This window comes from Cyphellophora europaea, assembly GCF_000365145.1.
Source record: "Cyphellophora europaea CBS 101466 unplaced genomic scaffold supercont1.5, whole genome shotgun sequence".
In the NCBI taxonomy this organism is placed as follows: Eukaryota; Fungi; Ascomycota; class Eurotiomycetes; order Chaetothyriales; family Cyphellophoraceae; genus Cyphellophora; species Cyphellophora europaea.
Window position 1 is genome coordinate 1191 of NW_008481811.1, and position 18162 is coordinate 19352.

The 18162-nt window shown below is 50.5% G+C and overlaps 9 protein-coding genes across 9 annotated transcripts; 3 read left to right on the top strand and 6 right to left on the bottom strand.

The window, feature by feature from the left end:
* Positions 1–1262: 1262 nt before the first annotated feature.
* HMPREF1541_05265 (agmatinase) lies at positions 1263–2536 on the bottom strand (the record flags this gene model as incomplete). The annotated part of the gene is made up of 3 exons (XM_008719606.1): positions 1263–1898; positions 1958–2141; positions 2208–2536. The coding sequence occupies 3 exons, from the start codon at positions 2534–2536 to the stop codon at positions 1263–1265; spliced, it is 1149 nt and encodes a 382-aa protein (XP_008717828.1).
* Positions 2537–3822: 1286 nt separating this feature from the next.
* On the bottom strand, positions 3823–4044 carry HMPREF1541_05266 (uncharacterized protein; the record flags this gene model as incomplete). Its single annotated transcript, XM_008719607.1, has 1 exon — positions 3823–4044. One exon carries the CDS (start codon positions 4042–4044, stop codon positions 3823–3825), a length of 222 nt encoding a protein of 73 aa, XP_008717829.1.
* A 1234-nt stretch (positions 4045–5278) lies between these two features.
* HMPREF1541_05267 (uncharacterized protein) lies at positions 5279–6943 on the top strand (the record flags this gene model as incomplete). Its single annotated transcript, XM_008719608.1, has 1 exon — positions 5279–6943. One exon carries the CDS (start codon positions 5279–5281, stop codon positions 6941–6943), a length of 1665 nt encoding a protein of 554 aa, XP_008717830.1.
* A 3-nt stretch (positions 6944–6946) lies between these two features.
* On the bottom strand, positions 6947–7904 carry HMPREF1541_05268 (uncharacterized protein; the record flags this gene model as incomplete). Its single annotated transcript, XM_008719609.1, has 2 exons — positions 6947–7795; positions 7860–7904. 2 exons carry the CDS (start codon positions 7902–7904, stop codon positions 6947–6949), a joined length of 894 nt encoding a protein of 297 aa, XP_008717831.1.
* A 519-nt stretch (positions 7905–8423) lies between these two features.
* HMPREF1541_05269 (uncharacterized protein) lies at positions 8424–10108 on the top strand (the record flags this gene model as incomplete). Its single annotated transcript, XM_008719610.1, has 3 exons — positions 8424–8898; positions 8953–9010; positions 9061–10108. 3 exons carry the CDS (start codon positions 8424–8426, stop codon positions 10106–10108), a joined length of 1581 nt encoding a protein of 526 aa, XP_008717832.1.
* A 1597-nt stretch (positions 10109–11705) lies between these two features.
* Positions 11706–13466, bottom strand: HMPREF1541_05270 (1-pyrroline-5-carboxylate dehydrogenase; the record flags this gene model as incomplete). The annotated part of the gene is made up of 2 exons (XM_008719611.1): positions 11706–13286; positions 13329–13466. 2 exons carry the CDS (start codon positions 13464–13466, stop codon positions 11706–11708), a joined length of 1719 nt encoding a protein of 572 aa, XP_008717833.1.
* A 378-nt stretch (positions 13467–13844) lies between these two features.
* On the top strand, positions 13845–14678 carry HMPREF1541_05271 (pyrroline-5-carboxylate reductase; the record flags this gene model as incomplete). The annotated part of the gene is made up of 1 exon (XM_008719612.1): positions 13845–14678. The coding sequence occupies one exon, from the start codon at positions 13845–13847 to the stop codon at positions 14676–14678; it is 834 nt and encodes a 277-aa protein (XP_008717834.1).
* A 5-nt stretch (positions 14679–14683) lies between these two features.
* Positions 14684–15144, bottom strand: HMPREF1541_05272 (uncharacterized protein; the record flags this gene model as incomplete). The annotated part of the gene is made up of 2 exons (XM_008719613.1): positions 14684–14711; positions 14762–15144. The coding sequence occupies 2 exons, from the start codon at positions 15142–15144 to the stop codon at positions 14684–14686; spliced, it is 411 nt and encodes a 136-aa protein (XP_008717835.1).
* A 958-nt stretch (positions 15145–16102) lies between these two features.
* HMPREF1541_05273 (uncharacterized protein) lies at positions 16103–17419 on the bottom strand (the record flags this gene model as incomplete). The annotated part of the gene is made up of 1 exon (XM_008719614.1): positions 16103–17419. The coding sequence occupies one exon, from the start codon at positions 17417–17419 to the stop codon at positions 16103–16105; it is 1317 nt and encodes a 438-aa protein (XP_008717836.1).
* Between the last annotated feature and the right edge of the window lie 743 nt (positions 17420–18162).

The following is an 18162-nucleotide window of genomic DNA, read 5'->3' on the forward strand; positions in this document are numbered from 1 at the left end:
TGACTTGTATATATTTACCTATATTACACAGCTACCCAGGTCTATTATGTAGCCTAGAGATGGGTGAGCTATAGTATCACAGGTTGCTAACACTTGTTACAATATTATACTTACGGATCCAATCTTTCACTTGTTGTCGCGTACAATACTTGACGCCATGTGTATGTTTGAGATACTCTAACAGGTGGTTATTGGGTGTGTAGGCCTATTGATACTCGGTACACAGGATCACTCTATACTGTGGAATGGCCTGTAGGTACCGCAGTGGTGGATCTGGCCTTGGTGTTGACACTTCTGATGACTCTGGCTCCTCTATGGTGGGGGTAGTTGAGCTGAAATTTGGAGAGGACGTGCGAGACATGCCACTATAGCTTCCAATCTAATCTGTTACGCAGTTGCTGCCTTAAGTTCCTGGTGAGAGGTATCTGAGAGGCTCTACAGGATTACTGTGTGACTGGATCACCCGCGACTGGATCACCCGCGCTAGCAATTTAGCCCTGCTAAGACCCCTTTTTCTATGTGACTGGGTCACCCGATCGCGCTCAAACACGTGTTAGGTCACATCTCGGTCTTGCAATTCTCCAGCAACGGACAGTCCATTCAAACTGGTCGAGGAGTCATACCACTGCCACGACCGGTGCCCATTACTGAACCTCGTGTTGCTGATGACTTGTGCTTTTTGTCTGTCCAGGGTGATTGGGTGTCTCGAGCCACTGAGAAGATCCTCTGGCTTCCTCCTGAGTATCGTGGGGATCCACTTGCAATTAAGGGCAACATGATTGCAATTGGGTCTAAACAAGGTCGAGTTGTTATAATCAAGATAAGTCCTACAGTCTAATCTGCTAGATTGTTACATCTACCTTATGCACTTGATGTGTAGGTACAGTCTATGTCGTAGCAACGGCGCTATTGCTAGGACCGCGGTCAAACAAAGGTCGCAGGTGGACACAACCCAATCGTGGGGCAGGCCTCCAGAACCGGAGAACAAGGCTGGGACAGAGCCTCGCAAAATCACGTGACATTCAATAAGGGGGGTTGCGCATGAGGGTTAGGGGTACCTTAGGACGTTCGGGCCTATATATAATACTCCGCGTGTGGTATACAGTCGTATAATTTACACCTAATTTTCGCACACCCGATCAAGTCCCACACGCTGGCCTCTACCGGGTCACAGATGTGGTTCGTAACAATAGCTTCTAGGTTCGATTCTTAACTAATAGGGTAATCAGCTGTACCCGATCGTTAGCGAGTGGAAGACTCTATCAAGAAGGTATACTTACCTCGAAGGTGAACTCGGCAGCGGCAATGCCTGTGACCTCAGCACTATCCATCCCTGGAAGTATCTCAACAACATCTACACCCACGATATTCATCCCGGCAAGAGCCTCGATGATAATTTGAATCACCTCTCTCGGTGTCCAGCCACCTGATGCAGGACCAGCCGTTCCTGGTGCAAAAGCAGGGTCCAACACATCCACGTCCAATGAGACGTATACAGGCTCGTCATGAGGGATTGTCTTCCGGATAGTATCAATAACTTTCTGTAGACCGTCACGCTGCAGAATAGCGCCGGCAGGAATTATCTTGAATCCGACTTCTGCGTCGAGCTCCAGGTCCGCCGCAGAGTCGAGTGTACTGCGAATGCCCGCGTGGACAGAGGTCTTGCTTAAAAGACCTTCCATGCCAGCCCAGTAGTAGGGCGTTCCGTCGGCGAACTCGGCCTGCTTACTTGGAGCGCCATTTGAGCCGGCAAACACCTTGGGAGACCAAGTGTCGATATGCGCGTCGATGTGAATTGCTGACATAGGCCCATGAATCTTGTGCAGTGATCGAAGGATGGGAAGTGAGATACTGTGATCGCCACCCAGGGCTACGATTTGTGGATGCTTGCGTCCAGTCTGTTCATGAATTAGCAGGATGCCTTATCTGACGGTCCAGTTAGTGGCGAAGGACATACGATCCTCGATGTTACACCGCCGTCTTGAGCCTTGACTTCTCTATTGAGAAGCCTAGCAGACCAGTCTTCCATCTGCGCAAAAGCCAAAGCATTGTCGAAAGGAGAGATTGGGAAGTCGCCACAATCGACGATAGAGACGTTCTGAGTGAAAGGGTTTATGCTTTGGCGGAAATTGTAATGTCCGCTGAATGGGTCAAACATTTTCTGTCAGTAAACTGAATAGGCGTACTACGTTCAAGCTGAGACTCACGCCAGTGATACGGCTCGAGAGCCTTGCCGGATTGCATTCGGTCCAAAGCGGGTCCCAGTGCGGTATGATGTAGCGGTATCGAATGGAAAGCCAACGACGAGAATATCGTCTACTGGACCGTCTTCGATAAGACATTGTACCGTTGGAAGCCTGGCGAACGTTGCAATCCCAGAGAACGCATACTCTGCATTTGGTGAAAGATCAAACTCGTCGTTACGATCTTTGTCGTTGGCAACCAAAGGCCATTGGTCGTCCTTAGAGGTTGTCGGGGCACAATATACTGAGGTGGCTAGAGAGCCGAAGAGCAGAGACTTGTATAAAGTATACATCGTACTTGGCGATAGAAGCTGTAGGATTTATGGCCTAGGCTTGTGCGATACTTCTGAGGCGTAAGTCGACGGTAGAGTCGGGCTTATGTACTGTTCACATATTCTGACGCAAAATCTTCTTCTGTACTAAACAGAGACCTCAAGTCTTGTTCGAATACATACATGAAGATAGTCAAGTCTACAATGACGATCGTAGCCTATAGTTTCCTCTTTCGGGTATGGGTTCTGGTAGAAGTTCAATGCCACTAATCCAGTCAAGACTTTAGCCATTACTCAGGGCTCTCATAAACTCACCGTGTAAGGTTGATTCAACGCCTCGGCCGATGATGATCCAGGGTGTCGGCACCATCGTCGAGATAGATAGGGGAAAGCAACAAGGTACAGAGAAGACCATTTCCATATTATGGGCAATCTATCCGGCTGACGATATCGAAGACATTGTTGCTCTCAACCCCAATACCCACCGGTAAGTAATTACCACTAGACAGCTCCGGATGCCTCTCTTACCAGCTTCTTCCAAGGTAATGTCAGGACACAGCCAGTTTGTAGAATCAGCAATGCACCGCTCCCAGTAATTATCCCAACCCAAAGTCCAGTCAAGCGCCAGCCTTGTTGAAAGCAAAGAGTCCATGCAGTCGTCAAACCAACTCCGTAGTACGCAACAAAGTTACAAAGACCAGAAAGGTAATTCCTTCTTGCTCCTCGTAGGATACCGCCACAACCGCCATTTGACAAATCTAGAATCTGGAATAATGCCATGAATGGGAGTACCATCGCCGTTGTTTCCACCACCTCGCGATCCGAGGTAAAGAGGTAGCCGAAAGAGTTGCGGAAGAGGATGATTAGAACAAATTCCAGGGTCCCCAAACATAGAGATAGCAGATATGGAGAAAAGGCTGCATACCGTGCAAGGGATATGTTTTGCGCACCCAGAGCATATGCTACTCTATGGCTAGCTGCCACACCTATGCCGAGAGATACAGTTGTGAAGATGAGGTCTGCAGACATAAGAATCTAAAATGAGCATGTTATTAAGTTTCGTTCACAAGCAAGGGAGTAGGGCCTAGGACTCACACTCTGGGCACTGATCTCGTTCGTGGATAGCTCTGCAGCCATAATAGCTAGGATCTCGAAGCTGAAGATTACCGTTAATGTTGCTAACTGGTACGTTTGATAAAACAATATCTTACCTCCACCACTCTGTAGCAACGGTTAATACACCTGTCATGGCTAAGAATGCATTGCTCATCAAGCCTTGAGACAGCTGCTTCCACCCTCTGATACGCTCAATAGTCTGTTTGAATCGCTCTTTTCTCACCAGAAGAACAGCCAGGAAGACGACTGTAGCGGCTTGATATAGAAAAAATGCGACTGGAGCGCCATTGGTTTGTAGGCTTGTGGCATGAACGAAGACCAAGTTCGCTGTTATACCGATTGCTGCTGCTGCAAGCGTGAACCAACCGACGGCGTTGCTTTGACCCTGCACTTGTGCGTATTTTTTGAGGCATTCTGCAACCATCTGACTATAACCTGCTGGCAACATCCATAACAGAAATTCTCCAGTGCCTCCCGCAAGCCACGGGTCCTGGCCTAAGGCTGAGAACAACTGCTCTGAAAATATCCAGATTGGAGTGATGACCAACAAGAACACAATGCTCAAGAGAAATATACTCTGCTGTAAGTGCATTCCCATGATCGTAGGTTGGGCCTTGAAGCTAGGTGAGGATATAGCTTGGCCACATAATGTATCAAGAGCTGTCGCACCTCCAATTGCAATCATGCCACCTGTGCATGTCGCAAACATATAACCGTATGAAGCTATGCCCAGTTGTTGAGGTCCTAGGCGTCCGACTATAATAACGCTCATGGCTTGGACAATGTTTTGTATGGCGAAGGAGGCCGAGATTGGGACGGTAGCTTTGAAAAGGTGCTTGACGTCTGAGTACGTGCTAGTTGATGGTTTCTGGAGGGAGTCGACTGCTTGCTGATCGCTTTGCGGCAGCAGCGGTGTGGTTACATCTTGGGAAGACATTGATTACTGTAGCAAGACTCTTGCGACGCTGTCGAGATATCGAGAAAATGAAGATAAGAGGGGCCGTGAAACTCGTTGAAGTAGACACAAAGTATAGTGGAGCCCATATGACGAGACTTATCGCCATATCTAGCTCCCACTGGAATGCGCTTCGGTGAGAAGGCTAACAATTTAGACTCTAAAAAGCCCCTGAAAGGATTTTGACATCATTCAGGGAGGAGTGTGGTAGCGTGCAAGAATATCATACATATTCGGATTCGAGGCCTGGCCCATCGCGTGCTTGCAGACCGTCTAGAGGCTAGACTTATGATTATTGAAGGCCGTACGAATCAGCAGCCCAACTTTCTTGAGCTTTGTAGCACTAAGTACGTGTTGGTAGATAGTCAGCCCGATGCCTTGCCAAGAACCAGTATTCGCTTCAGCAAACTCTACTGCAGCCTAAACTGGAAGAGGAATCTACAGCCTACGCCAGGCCGAATTCGGAAGAGTTGTCAAATCTTGCAAAGCTTCACGAAACTCGGCTTATCACCTCACCAACCCTGCATCAAAGACCTCTCTGGGCAGTTATAGCCTATGGAAGTCATCGTCCAACAAAATATAGCCTCCGCGTACAATAGTGAAGTTTCTCATGTCCATCATCACTTCGTGGGGTTCTGAACCCAAGGGGATGAGATAACAATCCTACCATCTAGGATCTCTCCTGACCCGCAATGTCATTAGCACAAACACCGACCCAGAGATCAAGGAATGGTTGCCGAGAGTGCCGTAGGCGACATAGGCGCTGTGACGAAGGCAAACCATCCTGCAAGTACTGCCGCAGCGTGAGTATAGCGTGTGAATATGCACGGGAACTCTCATGGGGTGGTCGCCCTTTCAAGAAGTCCCGCTTTGGACTGTGTCTGAACAAGCATTCGGCAGGGATTTACAAAGCACACAGCCCAAATGTCGATTATTCGACCGCTGGTGTGAATCACATCAGATGTCAGGACCGAAGGTCTCTTGGAGACCAATTTGTCTATGCTTCCTCGCCTGCCAACCTGGAGAAGTCCGGTTTGCCGTATCAACAATACGAGCAGATCCAACAGCATGACGACTGCATCACTCTAGGATCTACCAGCCATCGTCCACCAACCGGCTCTTTGGGTCTTGTCCAAGCACTCAAACATAGCCTGCAACATCGGCTCGATACATACCCAGAGCTCGACGCATTCAATCCTCGACAGAGCATCTTATTGGACTATTTCCAACATGCTACGTCCAAGTCATTGTCCTGCCATGAAGAGATGCAGCATGATATATGCTCAGCGCTGGTCCCTATGGCAATGGCAAGCGAGCAAGTCATGGCTGCCCTACTCTGCGTCGCCTTCAGCCATAGGCTTTCTGTAGGTCTGGAGCGGACAGAGGCTGATGTTTTCCGCTTCCATGCCACATCAGTCAAACTTCTCCAAGATGGCATGAGTGTCGGATCAGGACAGCAAGGGCTGCTAGTGGCTCTGGCTACAAGCCTGGTCCTTTGCCTTAGCAACATCGTGTCTTCAAGCTCTCATAGACAAGACTGGATTGTGCATCTAAAGGGTGCTTCGGCTCTAGTGCAAAGGTTGGAAGAGTCTGGCTACGAGTTTGAGCATTCCAAGCGAGTCTTGTTACGACTATACACCTCGTTGACTACGATCGCTGCTCTTCGTCATACACCGGTCAACCATGCATTATACAATATTTCCGATCGCAACGAAACAGACGACTACATCGATGATCTCGCAGGTTTCTCGAAGTCTTTGAAACCGATAATCGAGGCCGTGCAAGGTCAGGCAGCGTTACGAAAAGCAATGAGCAAAGATTCAACCGAGCTCATCATGCTTCAGGAGCAGCACCTGCACCACACAAGAAGAGAAAACCAAGATCTAGTCCTCAAGCTGAACTCGATGCTTGAAAGGCGAACACTTCAATTTCTGCCTGAAATAGCCGAGCGCCTTTCAGCAGCGACCAAGAGGGATTTCTGGTTGCTCGACGAAGCCTACCACCATATGGTTCTAATACAGCTCTACAAGCGTCTTGACAGTACCGCAACCTCACTTGAATATTCCAGGCAATTCTCAGTACAACGTATCATCTCATGCATCGGCAGTATGGACATCATGGCCAAACCCTGTCCTGGCGTAGCCACACTTCCTCCGCTATTCGAAGCCGGCTGCGCAGCTACGTCGGCAAGTGATAGGTGGGCACTCACGAAGCTGCTCTCACATATTCGGGCGTGCTTCGGTATGGGGAACGTTGCATGCACAGCAGATTTCCTCAAGAAGCTATGGAGCACAGAGGTACGAGGCACTGAGTTTGATGGCAGCGATTCTGACGATATTGACTTCTTGCCGTACTGATCGCTACGTAATGATGGAGCTCAGTGATTGTCCTGTTTGGCCGGCATGCTTATAATGCAAACCTCCTGATATCAGGTCTGGTCTAATCCGATAATTGCTCTCTGCAACCCGGAGAGTCTCGAGGTCGATCTCGGCAACCTCCATGCCCTCTTCTAGTCCCATCTGCACCACAGGACCGACGATCGGTAGCGTGACGGAGCTATACCCTCCAGCGTTGCAGAATACGATGGCCGCAGTATTCTCGAAAGCTCGGCAGGTCGTCGCGCTTTGCAGGAAGAGCCTTTCTGAATCCGGGTTAATGGCAAACCCCTCCTCCCCAGCATCCTCTCGATGCCACCACGAAGGGATGATGATCACATCTGCACCATCACCTATCAGGGCACGAAAGGGTTCAGGAAAGGCCAGGTCCCAACAGATCAGCAGTCCTACTCTGACTATCTTCCCATCCCCATATTTAAGAGAAGTGTCGAACGCCAGGTGTGGTTTTGTGTCCGTTATCAGATGCTGGCGCTCTGTATGCCATAGGTTCTTCTTGGTATAGGAGCCGCAAACTTCTCCTGTGCCCGCCCCGAAAAGGTACGCCATGTTGAAGTAGAGTGGCTTGCCTCCATCTGAAGTCTCCACAGGCTTGCACACTGTCCCTGGTACGATGTTGATGTTGAGCTCTCGCGCCAGGCTTTGGTATTTGACAAGATAGGAAATTGAGTCCTGACAGGCATTGAAGAAACGGCCGTCATCTGGAACCCATGAGGTCAGATGGTACTCTGGAAGGACGATGAGATCGTAGCCCTGGGCCGCCGCTGACTTGACATAAGTTTCACAGGTTGCGAAGTTCTTATTAACGGCAAGAGGCTTGGTGGCAATATGTCAGTCTGTTATTCATTGGGCGTGGACACGGTCCGCGGGTTGCACAGACCTTCGGCACGAACTGAGCAACTGCGATCTTGATATTAGAGGACATGATCCTTGCTTGCCTAATGTATCCAGCGTGGTCGATAGTTGCCAACTGGGCACCTTGCTCATCTTCTTATTCGACCACCAACACAAATATATCGATCATCAACTAGGCCCCTCATATGATTACATACCATGACGTCGCCGTTGTTGCCATGCAGTTTTGTGTTATCTGCTCCTAAGGTAGCCAGACCCATACTGTTATATTGTGTCCTCCAGCCTATAGGCTATAGCTTCCCGAATAGGAAACGCCTTCGGGCAGAGTTTCGACTATAGCTTTGGCCTTGCATATCTTAGCGTCATCTGGAATGATTTTGGGAGTCCCCGGGGTATTGCGAGTCTCTTTGAATGATACCTACAGATATGTGCTGATAACAAGATAAGTTTATGAGGATATTATAATGGTCAGCTCCACTAGTGAGGACCGCTACCGAGGTAGCTACGTTAAACCACTCTTATGTGTAGACTTCTATAAGCAAGCATCATCCACAGGCCTCGGGATCGTTCCTGTATGTACAGACTCAAAATGGATCGTTTAGAAATCCAGACATCCGGAAAGCCCACAGAAGCCACGACAAAGAACGCCGATGTCGAGATGAGCACGGTTCTAACGGAGCATTCTGGGACTATAGAGAGCATCAACCCCTACGGCGCACAGCTGCGACAGCCACTACAGAAGAACTTCAGCATCATCTCACTATCTGGTATTGGCCTCGTCGTTGGCAATGTCTGGCCAGCTCTCGCAGGCTCACTTGCAACATCGATCTTCAATGGGGGGCCCTCTGGGGCCATATACGAGTTCTTTGCGGCCTCACTCTGTTATTTCGCAGTGGCTGCGGTGATAGCAGAGCTTGCGTCTTCCCTGCCATCCTCGGCGGGTGTCCATCTGTGGGCGTCTGTTATGTCCGGTCCGAAATATGGCAGACTCGTTGGATACCTCGCCGGCTACTGGAATTGCTTTGCCTGGATCTTTGCCGCTGCTTCTGTGTCGGCAATTGCGAGTGAGTTACACAAAGTCTTCCTATCTTACCGACTGTTGCTGACCCTAAATGCAGGCAACCTTTGTCTCGAGATACACGCTTACCTACACCCTGAGTTTGAGGTCAAGCGATGGTCAGTCGTCTCAATGTATTGGACATAATATCAGCTCACCTCAGAAACAGGCATACACTCCTTGGCTACCTGTTGCTCAACTGGGTGGCATGCGGACTTGTCACCATGGCCAACAAAGCGGTACCACGACTCAACATCGTTGGACTACTCGTCCTACTGATAGGTGGCATCGCCACCATCGTCGTTTGTGCCGCCATGCTGGATACAAATGCCGCATCAGCCAAGCACCAAAGTGTCTGGGCCAGTTGGGAAGCACACATCGGCTACCCAGATGGGTTTGTCTTTGTGGCAGGCATGTTGAACGGTGCCTTCGCCATGGGTACGCCGGACGCCACGACACATCTCGCGGAGGAGATTCCGAACCCGGAGATCAATGTTCCAAAGGCCATCGCCTCTCAATATCTCCTTGGATTCGTCTCGGCATTCGCCTACTTGATCACCATTCTCTACTCCATCACTGACTATGACGCATTGCTGAGCGCCTCATTTCCCATAGCGGAGATTTACTCTCAAGCGACGCGAAGATCCGATGCGGGGACGACTGTACTCATGGTCCTAATCCTCTTGTCGATGATCCTATGTACTATAAGTCTCCATATCACCTTTGGACGTACACTGTGGACGTTAGCACGAGTGAATGCTACTCCCTTCCCAAAGACCCTCGGCCGAGTAAGTACTTCGAAACACATGCCCGTCGCCGCGACCGTAACTGGAACAGTGGTAGTCAGCTTGATCGGCATCATCTACCTCTTCAGCTCTTCAGCATTCAACAGCTTCGTGGCCAGCTTCATTCTGCTGTCCTCATCATCTTATATCGCGGTGGCGGTACCGTACCTCGCACAGCGCTCGAGCAAGAAAGTTGAGCCAGGTCCCTTCTTTATCAAGGGTGTGTTTGGGTATGCTGTGCACTTCCTCGCGTGTGCGTATATGGTGGTGTGGTTTGTGATATACTGTTTCCCGTACTCGCTGCCGACTGATGCTGTGAGTATGAACTATACCTCTTTGATCTGGGGGGGTATTACCATCTTTGCAGGAGTATGGTGGGTGTTCGATGCGAGAAAGAGATGCGTGTGGCCGGCGAGGATTACTGATGACTAGCTCCAATGCAAAACTTGCCACTTACTCATATCCATTTGTACCTCAGGGGATGGGCGGGCGAGTCTCAGACGTCAGTGTGCACGTTCATAGCGTCAAGTCGCCAGTTTGTGACCAGCGACGCAACTAGATTGGAGACCAGCATGAGCAGCGCACTATTATGTCCCAACTTCAGACGATCAAGCTCTTTCATGGCCCGTTGTTGTCGAGATAACGTACGCGACCAGATCGCAAAGTCAATCGTCAGGACTCTATTCTGCAAATGAGCCAGTGAGTGGGAGCTATGACTGGTTATGAGTGACTGAATGGTCGTTCGGTGTAGACCGTCAGCCAGAGACTTATGCTTGGCAGAATTCAAGGCGCCAAGTGCCGCCATGGCCGTTTGCAGTATCTTATTGCGCTGGGACTTCGTATGGTGGTTGAAAGGGGAGGTCCGCGCTTCGTGCTGTTACAGAGAACTATATAGTTCGCGAATTTTGCCATCCTTGCCAACAGCAGCACTCTAATCGATGGGGTCAATCCCACTCAGGCCCGATCTCTGCGAGAGATCAGACGCTAGGGCCTCTGACCGAGTAGACTGAAGAGCTACGGATCCTCAAAAATAGATCTTTGGGTGGCATGGTACCAGTCAATCGAGTGATCAGCCTAGATGACCTAGCATGATAGTTCCAGAAGACAGAGTTCTTCGCCGCTGCCAAGCTCCACGCCATTCACAACCTTTCACAAAGAGCTTCCCTGAAATTTGCGACACTTTGGCGTCCATCCTGGCTGATCTAGCGGTACGGTCTCTTCGAAGTCCCCTTGAGGCACTGCTTCCTGGTCCAAACCCAACTCTTCCGCTGCTTTCCCGTCAATCAAATCACCCGTAAGCAGCATACGCTTCGTTTTCTCGTGTCGGAGCCTGTAGGTTCACGGCGCTGTCGTTGGGCAGTCTCAAACTCGGGTCGGCGTATACCCGATACTCGCATCAGCAGCTATCACTATCCAATCGCATGAAAGCGATGTCGCTCACCCCAGCAACAGCTGCGCCATGAACCTGAGCGATAGTTGGTTTGTGGCTGTGAGAGCGCTCGCCATAGCACTTGGTATATTCCTACATCATGTGATAATCCTCGAAAGGATCATTTCCCTCGCTGACTTTATGGCAGCTTCCAGTGGCCCCACACTATGTTGTTTCGGCAGTTCTCACGAGACCACAACCCCTACAGAAGCCGGGACCGCTACTCTTGATTACAATGCAGTGTATTCTGCCGTCTTCATTTGCAAGTTTGACAGCCACACGAAAGTCGTAGGGTAAAGCTGAATCGATATCATTGAGCTGCTGGGGGCGATTAAGTGTGATCGTGGCGCCTTTGCCGTTAAATGAGATTTCATAAAGAAAGCGTTTTGAACTGCGGGTGTGCCATATTTCTATCTCATCGTGATAATAACCTTGCGAGCAGCGGATGCCTAAACAGTGCGGTAAGAGACGCCGCTGCAGTGCTTCAAGCCCCCACCTCCACCTCCATAACATGCTCAGGGCAAATTCAAGCAAGGAGTTCATCACAACCTTACAAAATCTTCCGTCTATCCTTCCTTCCTAAACGTTGCGATACTTTTGTCACAAGTTGCTGGGATACAACACGGTATCCAACCTGTTGAATTCCTCCTTCAGCGTCCTAGGAGAAACGAATCGTCTTAGTGAGTCAGCACTTCCTGCCTTGTCATTCGTGCCGCTGCTTCGGGCACCACCGAAAGATTGCTGTCCAATCACTGCCCCAGTAGTTTTGCAGTTGGTGTAGAAGTTACCGGCTGCATAACGTAGCTTGTCTTCCGCTTTATTGATTGCGACGGGGTCATTTGCGAAGATGGCACCAGTCAAAGCAAAGCCACCGCCCTGTTTGTCGATCTTCGCGAGCAGAGAATCATACTCGGCATCTTCGTAGACATAAGCGACCAGCACAGGCCCGAAAAGTTCCTTATTGAACAGGTCGTGCTCGAGAGTCTTCGCGATATACACCGTCGGCTCGATGTAGTAGCCCTTACTGTCATCGTATCCTCCACCAGCCACTTTATCGAGCTGGGAGTCCTTGTTCGCCGATTCTATCACCTTAGTGACACGGTCGAAGGCTGGCTTATTGATAACAGGTCCCAGAAAATTGCCGAAGTCTTCCGGATCGCCCATTTTGATGGTCTTCAGATGAGTCTTCAACTCGTCGAGGAACTCCTCTGATCGACTTGCAGGCAGATAGATACGCGAACAGGCTGAGCACTTCTGTCCGGAGTACTCAAACGACGCTCGCATGGTATGTTTGACCGCGTTGGAGATATCGGCCGAAGAATGGACCAAGTGAAAGTTCTTTCCGGAGGTCTCGGCCACAAACCGGGGAAACTCCTTGTATTTCTTTGTCACGACGCCTTCTGCGGCTTTGTAGTAGAGGGATCGGAAGACATCGGAGGATCCTGTAAAGTTCAAGGCAGCAAACTCAGGATGGTCGAAGACAGCCTTGGTGATCATTTCGGCGTCGCCATTAACCATCTGTACAACATTTGGAGGTAGTCCAGCTTCCAACAGTATCTTGTAAACCAGATGACTTGAAAGTATCGATGCAGGCGATGGCTTCCATATCACAACATTACCAAGCAGAGCTGGTCCGGAGACTAGGTTGCCACCGATGGCGGTAAAGTTGAATGGCGAGACGGCGTACACAAATCCTTCCAATGGTCTCCAATCGGTTCGGCCAGCATGACCAGGGGCATTGATTGTCGGCTGTCGGTCGTAGATTTCTTGTGCGAAAGAAACATTGAAACGGAAGAAGTCGGCCAGCTCTGCGGCTGCGTCGATCTCTGCTTGCCAGGCATTCTTACCCTGACCCAGCATTGTTGCCGCCATGATCTCAAAGCGATACTTTCCCGAGACCAGCTCGGCAGCACGTAAGAAAATGGCCGCACGATCGAAAAACGACATGCTCGTCCACTCCTGTTTCGCCTTCAAAGCCGATTCAATTGCTGTTGACACGTCTTGCTCTGTGGCAGTCTCGTAGTTTGCAAGGACGGTTCCGTGATCAGCAGGCATACTCTGCGACAGCTTTCCTCCTCCATGAAAAGCGATAGACGGTACTGCTACTGGAATCTGAGACCGAAGCCGGCTGAGTGCTTCCTCCAACTGTTTCCTCTCTGGCGAGGACTTGGCGTAGTGAAGCTTGGGTTGTCAGCAAGGACTGTGTAGGTCAAGGATACGTACATTCTGTTCATTGAATGGCTTGGGCGTTCGGTGTGTTCCAGCAGTGGCTAACGATCTCCTAAGACTGCTTTCTATCCGCTGGTATGCTCTTGGATTGAATGGGCGCTGGCTGAGGTGGCATGGCCTGATGGACGGCATTCTGAAAGTCGTTGTCAAATGCGATCAACAGTGCTCAATACGGTACCTTAGCGACGAGTCGAAGCCTTTTGAGAGCTGGTTGAGAAGACGCCCATATCGTCCCCGGAGTGGGTTGCCGATTCGGCCAAGCCTGCATCCATGGATCGGAAGCCAGATTCGGTCATCGGATGCACTCCCGAGCGCCAAGAACGGAGTTTGGCACCACACTAGCACCTCTTCTCGACGTATAACCAACTATTCATTGATCGGCCTGCGATTCGAGAACGAATACAGATACAGTAACAACGTGCGACATCATGACGGATCATAGAAAAGCAGGGGCCAGTTTCTCCCGTCTTGGGGTTATTGGGTGTGGTAAGTATTAGGGTTTCGTGCTCGATGTACAGCGCTAATTGTCGTCAAGGTAGTTTGGGAACCGCAATAGTGCAAGGCATTCTAGCCAATAAACAGCGACACTTCGACACAAGTACTATTAAAGTCACCGTCACGTCTCAGGCGTCAGCGACGGCACTGAAACATTTGTTCGAGGCGAGGCCGCAGGTTTCCGTCTTCGAAGGTCACAACGCCAGCGTTGCGGCAGATTCTGATGTTATTATCCTTGCTTGCCCGCCCACAGCGACATCGGAGGTGCTAAGTGAAACTGGTTTGCGGCATGCTCTACGTGGCAAGCTTCTCATCAGTGTCTTAGGTGGAGTTACCAGGCAGACCATTGAAGACACGCTGCTTAACGACCAGACCCCCGAGAGATGTTGGGTAGTCAGAGCACTTCCGAACCTCGCAGTCGCCTCAAATGCTTCCGCAACTGCCATCGAAGTTTCTGATCCTCGACCACCCAAACACCTCGCCGACTTGGCCGATGCGATCTTCTCAGACCTCGGTGGCATAGTTCATGTTCCGTCATCGCTCATGGACGCAAGCACTGTACTCTGTGGATCCGCGCCAGCATTCGTTGCGCTCTTCCTGGATGGCATGATCGATGGTGCTGTAGCTGCTGGAGTTCCACGTGAGAAAGCAGATGTGATGGTGGCACAAATGCTGATGAGCACATCTATGTTATTGAAGGATCAACGAGCATCTACTCTCAGAGAGTCTATCTGTGCGATGCCTGGCTGCACGGTTCAAGGGAATCTAGCTCTTGAAGAAGGTGGCGCCCGCGGGATTTCGGCGAAAGCGATGAAAGTCGCTATAGAAGCTGCAAGCAAACTTGGATAACAGAATCACATCCAACGCCTGATTTGCTCCACGCTAGTCATAGTTAGCAGTTGTTGAGGGTTGATCAAATGCTCGTGACTTACACTGTAAAACATCCTGCTGAAGATAACGAAGTCCTGATCAGAGTGGGTGCCAACCCTCTCCAGAAGGCTCTCATGCCACCCGTTTGCCAGGTATGGGTGACCACTGACCACGTATTACGGTAACGAGCATTGTTCCCGAAGCCATCATTCTGCAACTTCGTTTTGACGACATCAATAGGGAAACTTCCAACCCAGAACCCAATACCTCCAAGCGCACCACAAGGAATAGTCTCCCAAACACTCATGCTGGACCTCTCTTTGCCAGCGGTATGGCAGAGCCAGTACGCCGATACTTCGAACGACGCAAAATAGCACCCAAAAGCCTGAAACTCTTTGATAAGTGCGACAGGGAACGCTTTAAACAACCCTCGCACCCCAGCCATTTTCAAGATTTGCTTGATGCAGTCCCTAGGCCCTGCATACAGTTTGTTCTCTCCTCGAGGCTGCAACTGGAGTCTGGTTCTGATATGCTCCACAGGACCGGAGACGACTGTATTTGCAAATCCCGCCACACCTCCAGCCAGATACTTCTGGCTAATCGACAGGCGGCTATGGCCCGTCCTTGCGTTCTGCTGCTCGAGAAGCTGCCGCACTTGATGAAAGACGGTGAATTGTATGCTCACAGCAGCACCAACAAAGATGAACGGCATTGCAGCGCCTTTGTAGAAAGCTCTAAACCCTTCATGCTGCCATATATCTTTCGTTACGGCTATCGGGCTGCTGGCGTTGGTAGTCTGTAATCTTACTCTGATCAAGTCGAAGGGTTGACCCAAGAGCACCGAGACCGCGCCTCCAGCTGCTCCAGCCACCATATCTCTGGTAGCTGGAGGAAGGGGATGGATTGAGTCCGCAGCGGCAGAAGCCGCCAAAGCTCTCGATGTGAGTGAAGTCTGCACATCCATATAGATACTGGTGGATGGATGGCCTGCTCTATGCCAAATATACGCTCTGAACAGAATGATGGCAACAATTAATTCCAAGGCTGAAGGTGGCGGACCCGTCGGGTACAGAGGCATGTGGCGATTAGTCAGAAAGCTGATCCGGCAATACAATGTAACTTGTACCACAGGCGTCAACGGACGGGGCAAGCGTTCCATCGGCAGGCCTTCCGATGTGCTCTTTGCGGCTAGATCCTACGACATTTGCTTGATGGACGGAGGATCTTCCGCACTTGAATCAATCACAAGCCTTGGGCTGCAACTACTCGTGCTCCAGCGTAGTCTCCGCACGGATTTGGCTTACACGACCTGTCCAAAGATGGCGGAAGAGGTCAGGTTTGCCCTCTCTTGGTGATTGTAATCAAAGTTCAATCGTGTCTAGTGCATCTACACGTGACACGAATCACAATCGCGCCTTGAGCATACGGCTTCTCTCCTCAATGACTTCACGTATCTCTTTTGTCTTGCCGATCCTCCATGAGACCTCATCACCCCAGTCTTCTGCACTACCCTGCTTCGGAGCCCGCCACTGCCAGCGCTTCAAGCTCTGATGCCCATCGCTGAGGAGTTTTATTACCCATGATCCAACAATTGGCATCATTTTGAAGCCATGGCCAGAGTCTCCGGATAACACGATCAACGAGTTGTCGGTATCTGGGACGAAATCGACGCAGTACTCAGAATCCGCTGTATCAGCAAACCAACACATCTTCTGATCCACAAATGGCCTATCCGCCATCCATGGTAGCGTCTCTTGTAACAGCCTGCGTAGCTTTCGCTCGTCCTCGACGGGGATATAGTCCTGGGGAGGTGGAAGCTTGTCCAGTGGAGGTAAGGATATGCCATCCTCCCTCTTGTTGACATATCCAGCTCCCAGCGGGCAGAGTTTGAACAACTTCGTCGTGGGATCAGGCTCGAAGAAGAAACCCAGATCTCGTACGTTCAAGACAGGTATGCCCCTGAGCAGATCACACTCTTCTTCCGTGAGCTGCACGTGGGCTACCGACCATGATTTGGCCACGCTGAAAGTGCCAACATCTGGAATGAGTGAAGCTTGGTAAGCGCCCAGACATGAAATTACCAAGTCAGCAGCATGGTCGAGCCCGTCAGAGGTCTTGACTCCAGTGCATTTTCGCTTGCCTTTGTCGTCGTAAAGTAGCTGCGTAATTTTGCCGGCATCTCCAAGCACAAATTTGACTCCGCGCCGTGTCAGATGTGTGTAGATGCCCTTCATGGCACTTGAGGAATGAGCGTAACCAGCAAACTGATTGAAGTATCCTTTGAAACCTGTCACTTGCCCGGTGAACTGCCAGAAAAGTTCTCTAAAGTCATTGGATGAACTTAATGGCGAGATAAATGGCTTGAACGTGGGGTGCTCCTTTATCGAGCTCAAAGCTTCGTGAAGATGTCGAACAGCTTTCTCAGGGGCGCGGTCGGACGTCGCTACAACGTAGCCAGTCTGGTGATAATACGGGCCGAACAGTGGTGTTTTCCAACCTTTGATGGCGTCCAAAGCCAGCTCTGTGTAGAAAGGGTCCTCATACTCGGGTCGGACTATTTTGTTGATATCGAAGCCCGCTGAATATCGGGATGGTATCTCTGAGGCGCGATCGAAGACCGTGATGTTGGTGTAGCCAGCGTTAACGAGATGTAAAGCTGTCGAAAGCCCCCAAGTCCCACTCCCCGCAATGGCGATGCGTGCACTCTTGTTTGGCAGCATTTTGGAAGCGCTTCCTCTGATGGTAGTCGTACTACCTCACACTTGATCGTGACTTCAAGCCCGTTATAGGTGAATTGTGGAATACACCTGAACCAAGTGTGGTGATTATCGGTCTCAGTACCGACCTCGTGGGATTGCTCGGTCACTATCGTGGCTGGACGTTCTGGAGCCTCGGACATCGTCGCTGGCTCCCCACTTCTCCAAAATCGATGCGGGAGGTCGGATCGGATCCTAATCCGAGATTCATAGTACAACCGACGACTTTCTGCAGGTGAGATAAAAGGTCACTGGCGTCACGAGATCATTGCTGGTGAGGAGTCACTCCTCGATCCAGGATTCAAATACTTATTTCAGTCATTGAATCCTACGATCTACCAGTGATTCAGTATCTGTCAGCTGGTGATGGGATGTGCTTGAGCAGACTTCCGGAGGTCAAGCCACATCATCCGCATCCGGAAAGGATTGTGAGAGCACTTGCTCGTCCGGCCAATCACACCGAGGGCGCGTGAGCCCCATACTGTCCGCATCATGACCCTGATAGCCATAGACTGGCGGTCTAGGCAAAGGGCATTATTGACCGAGCCACTCCGATCCAATTGCGGGCGGCAACCAGCTTCTATAGGACGCGCATTGGCGGCACTCACTGGAGAGGCATGAAAATAATCTCCTCATTGGGAATGCTTCATGAGAGCATTGATTGTGAGATTGCTCAGGCCTTCGGCGGTGGTCATAGGCGAAGGCGA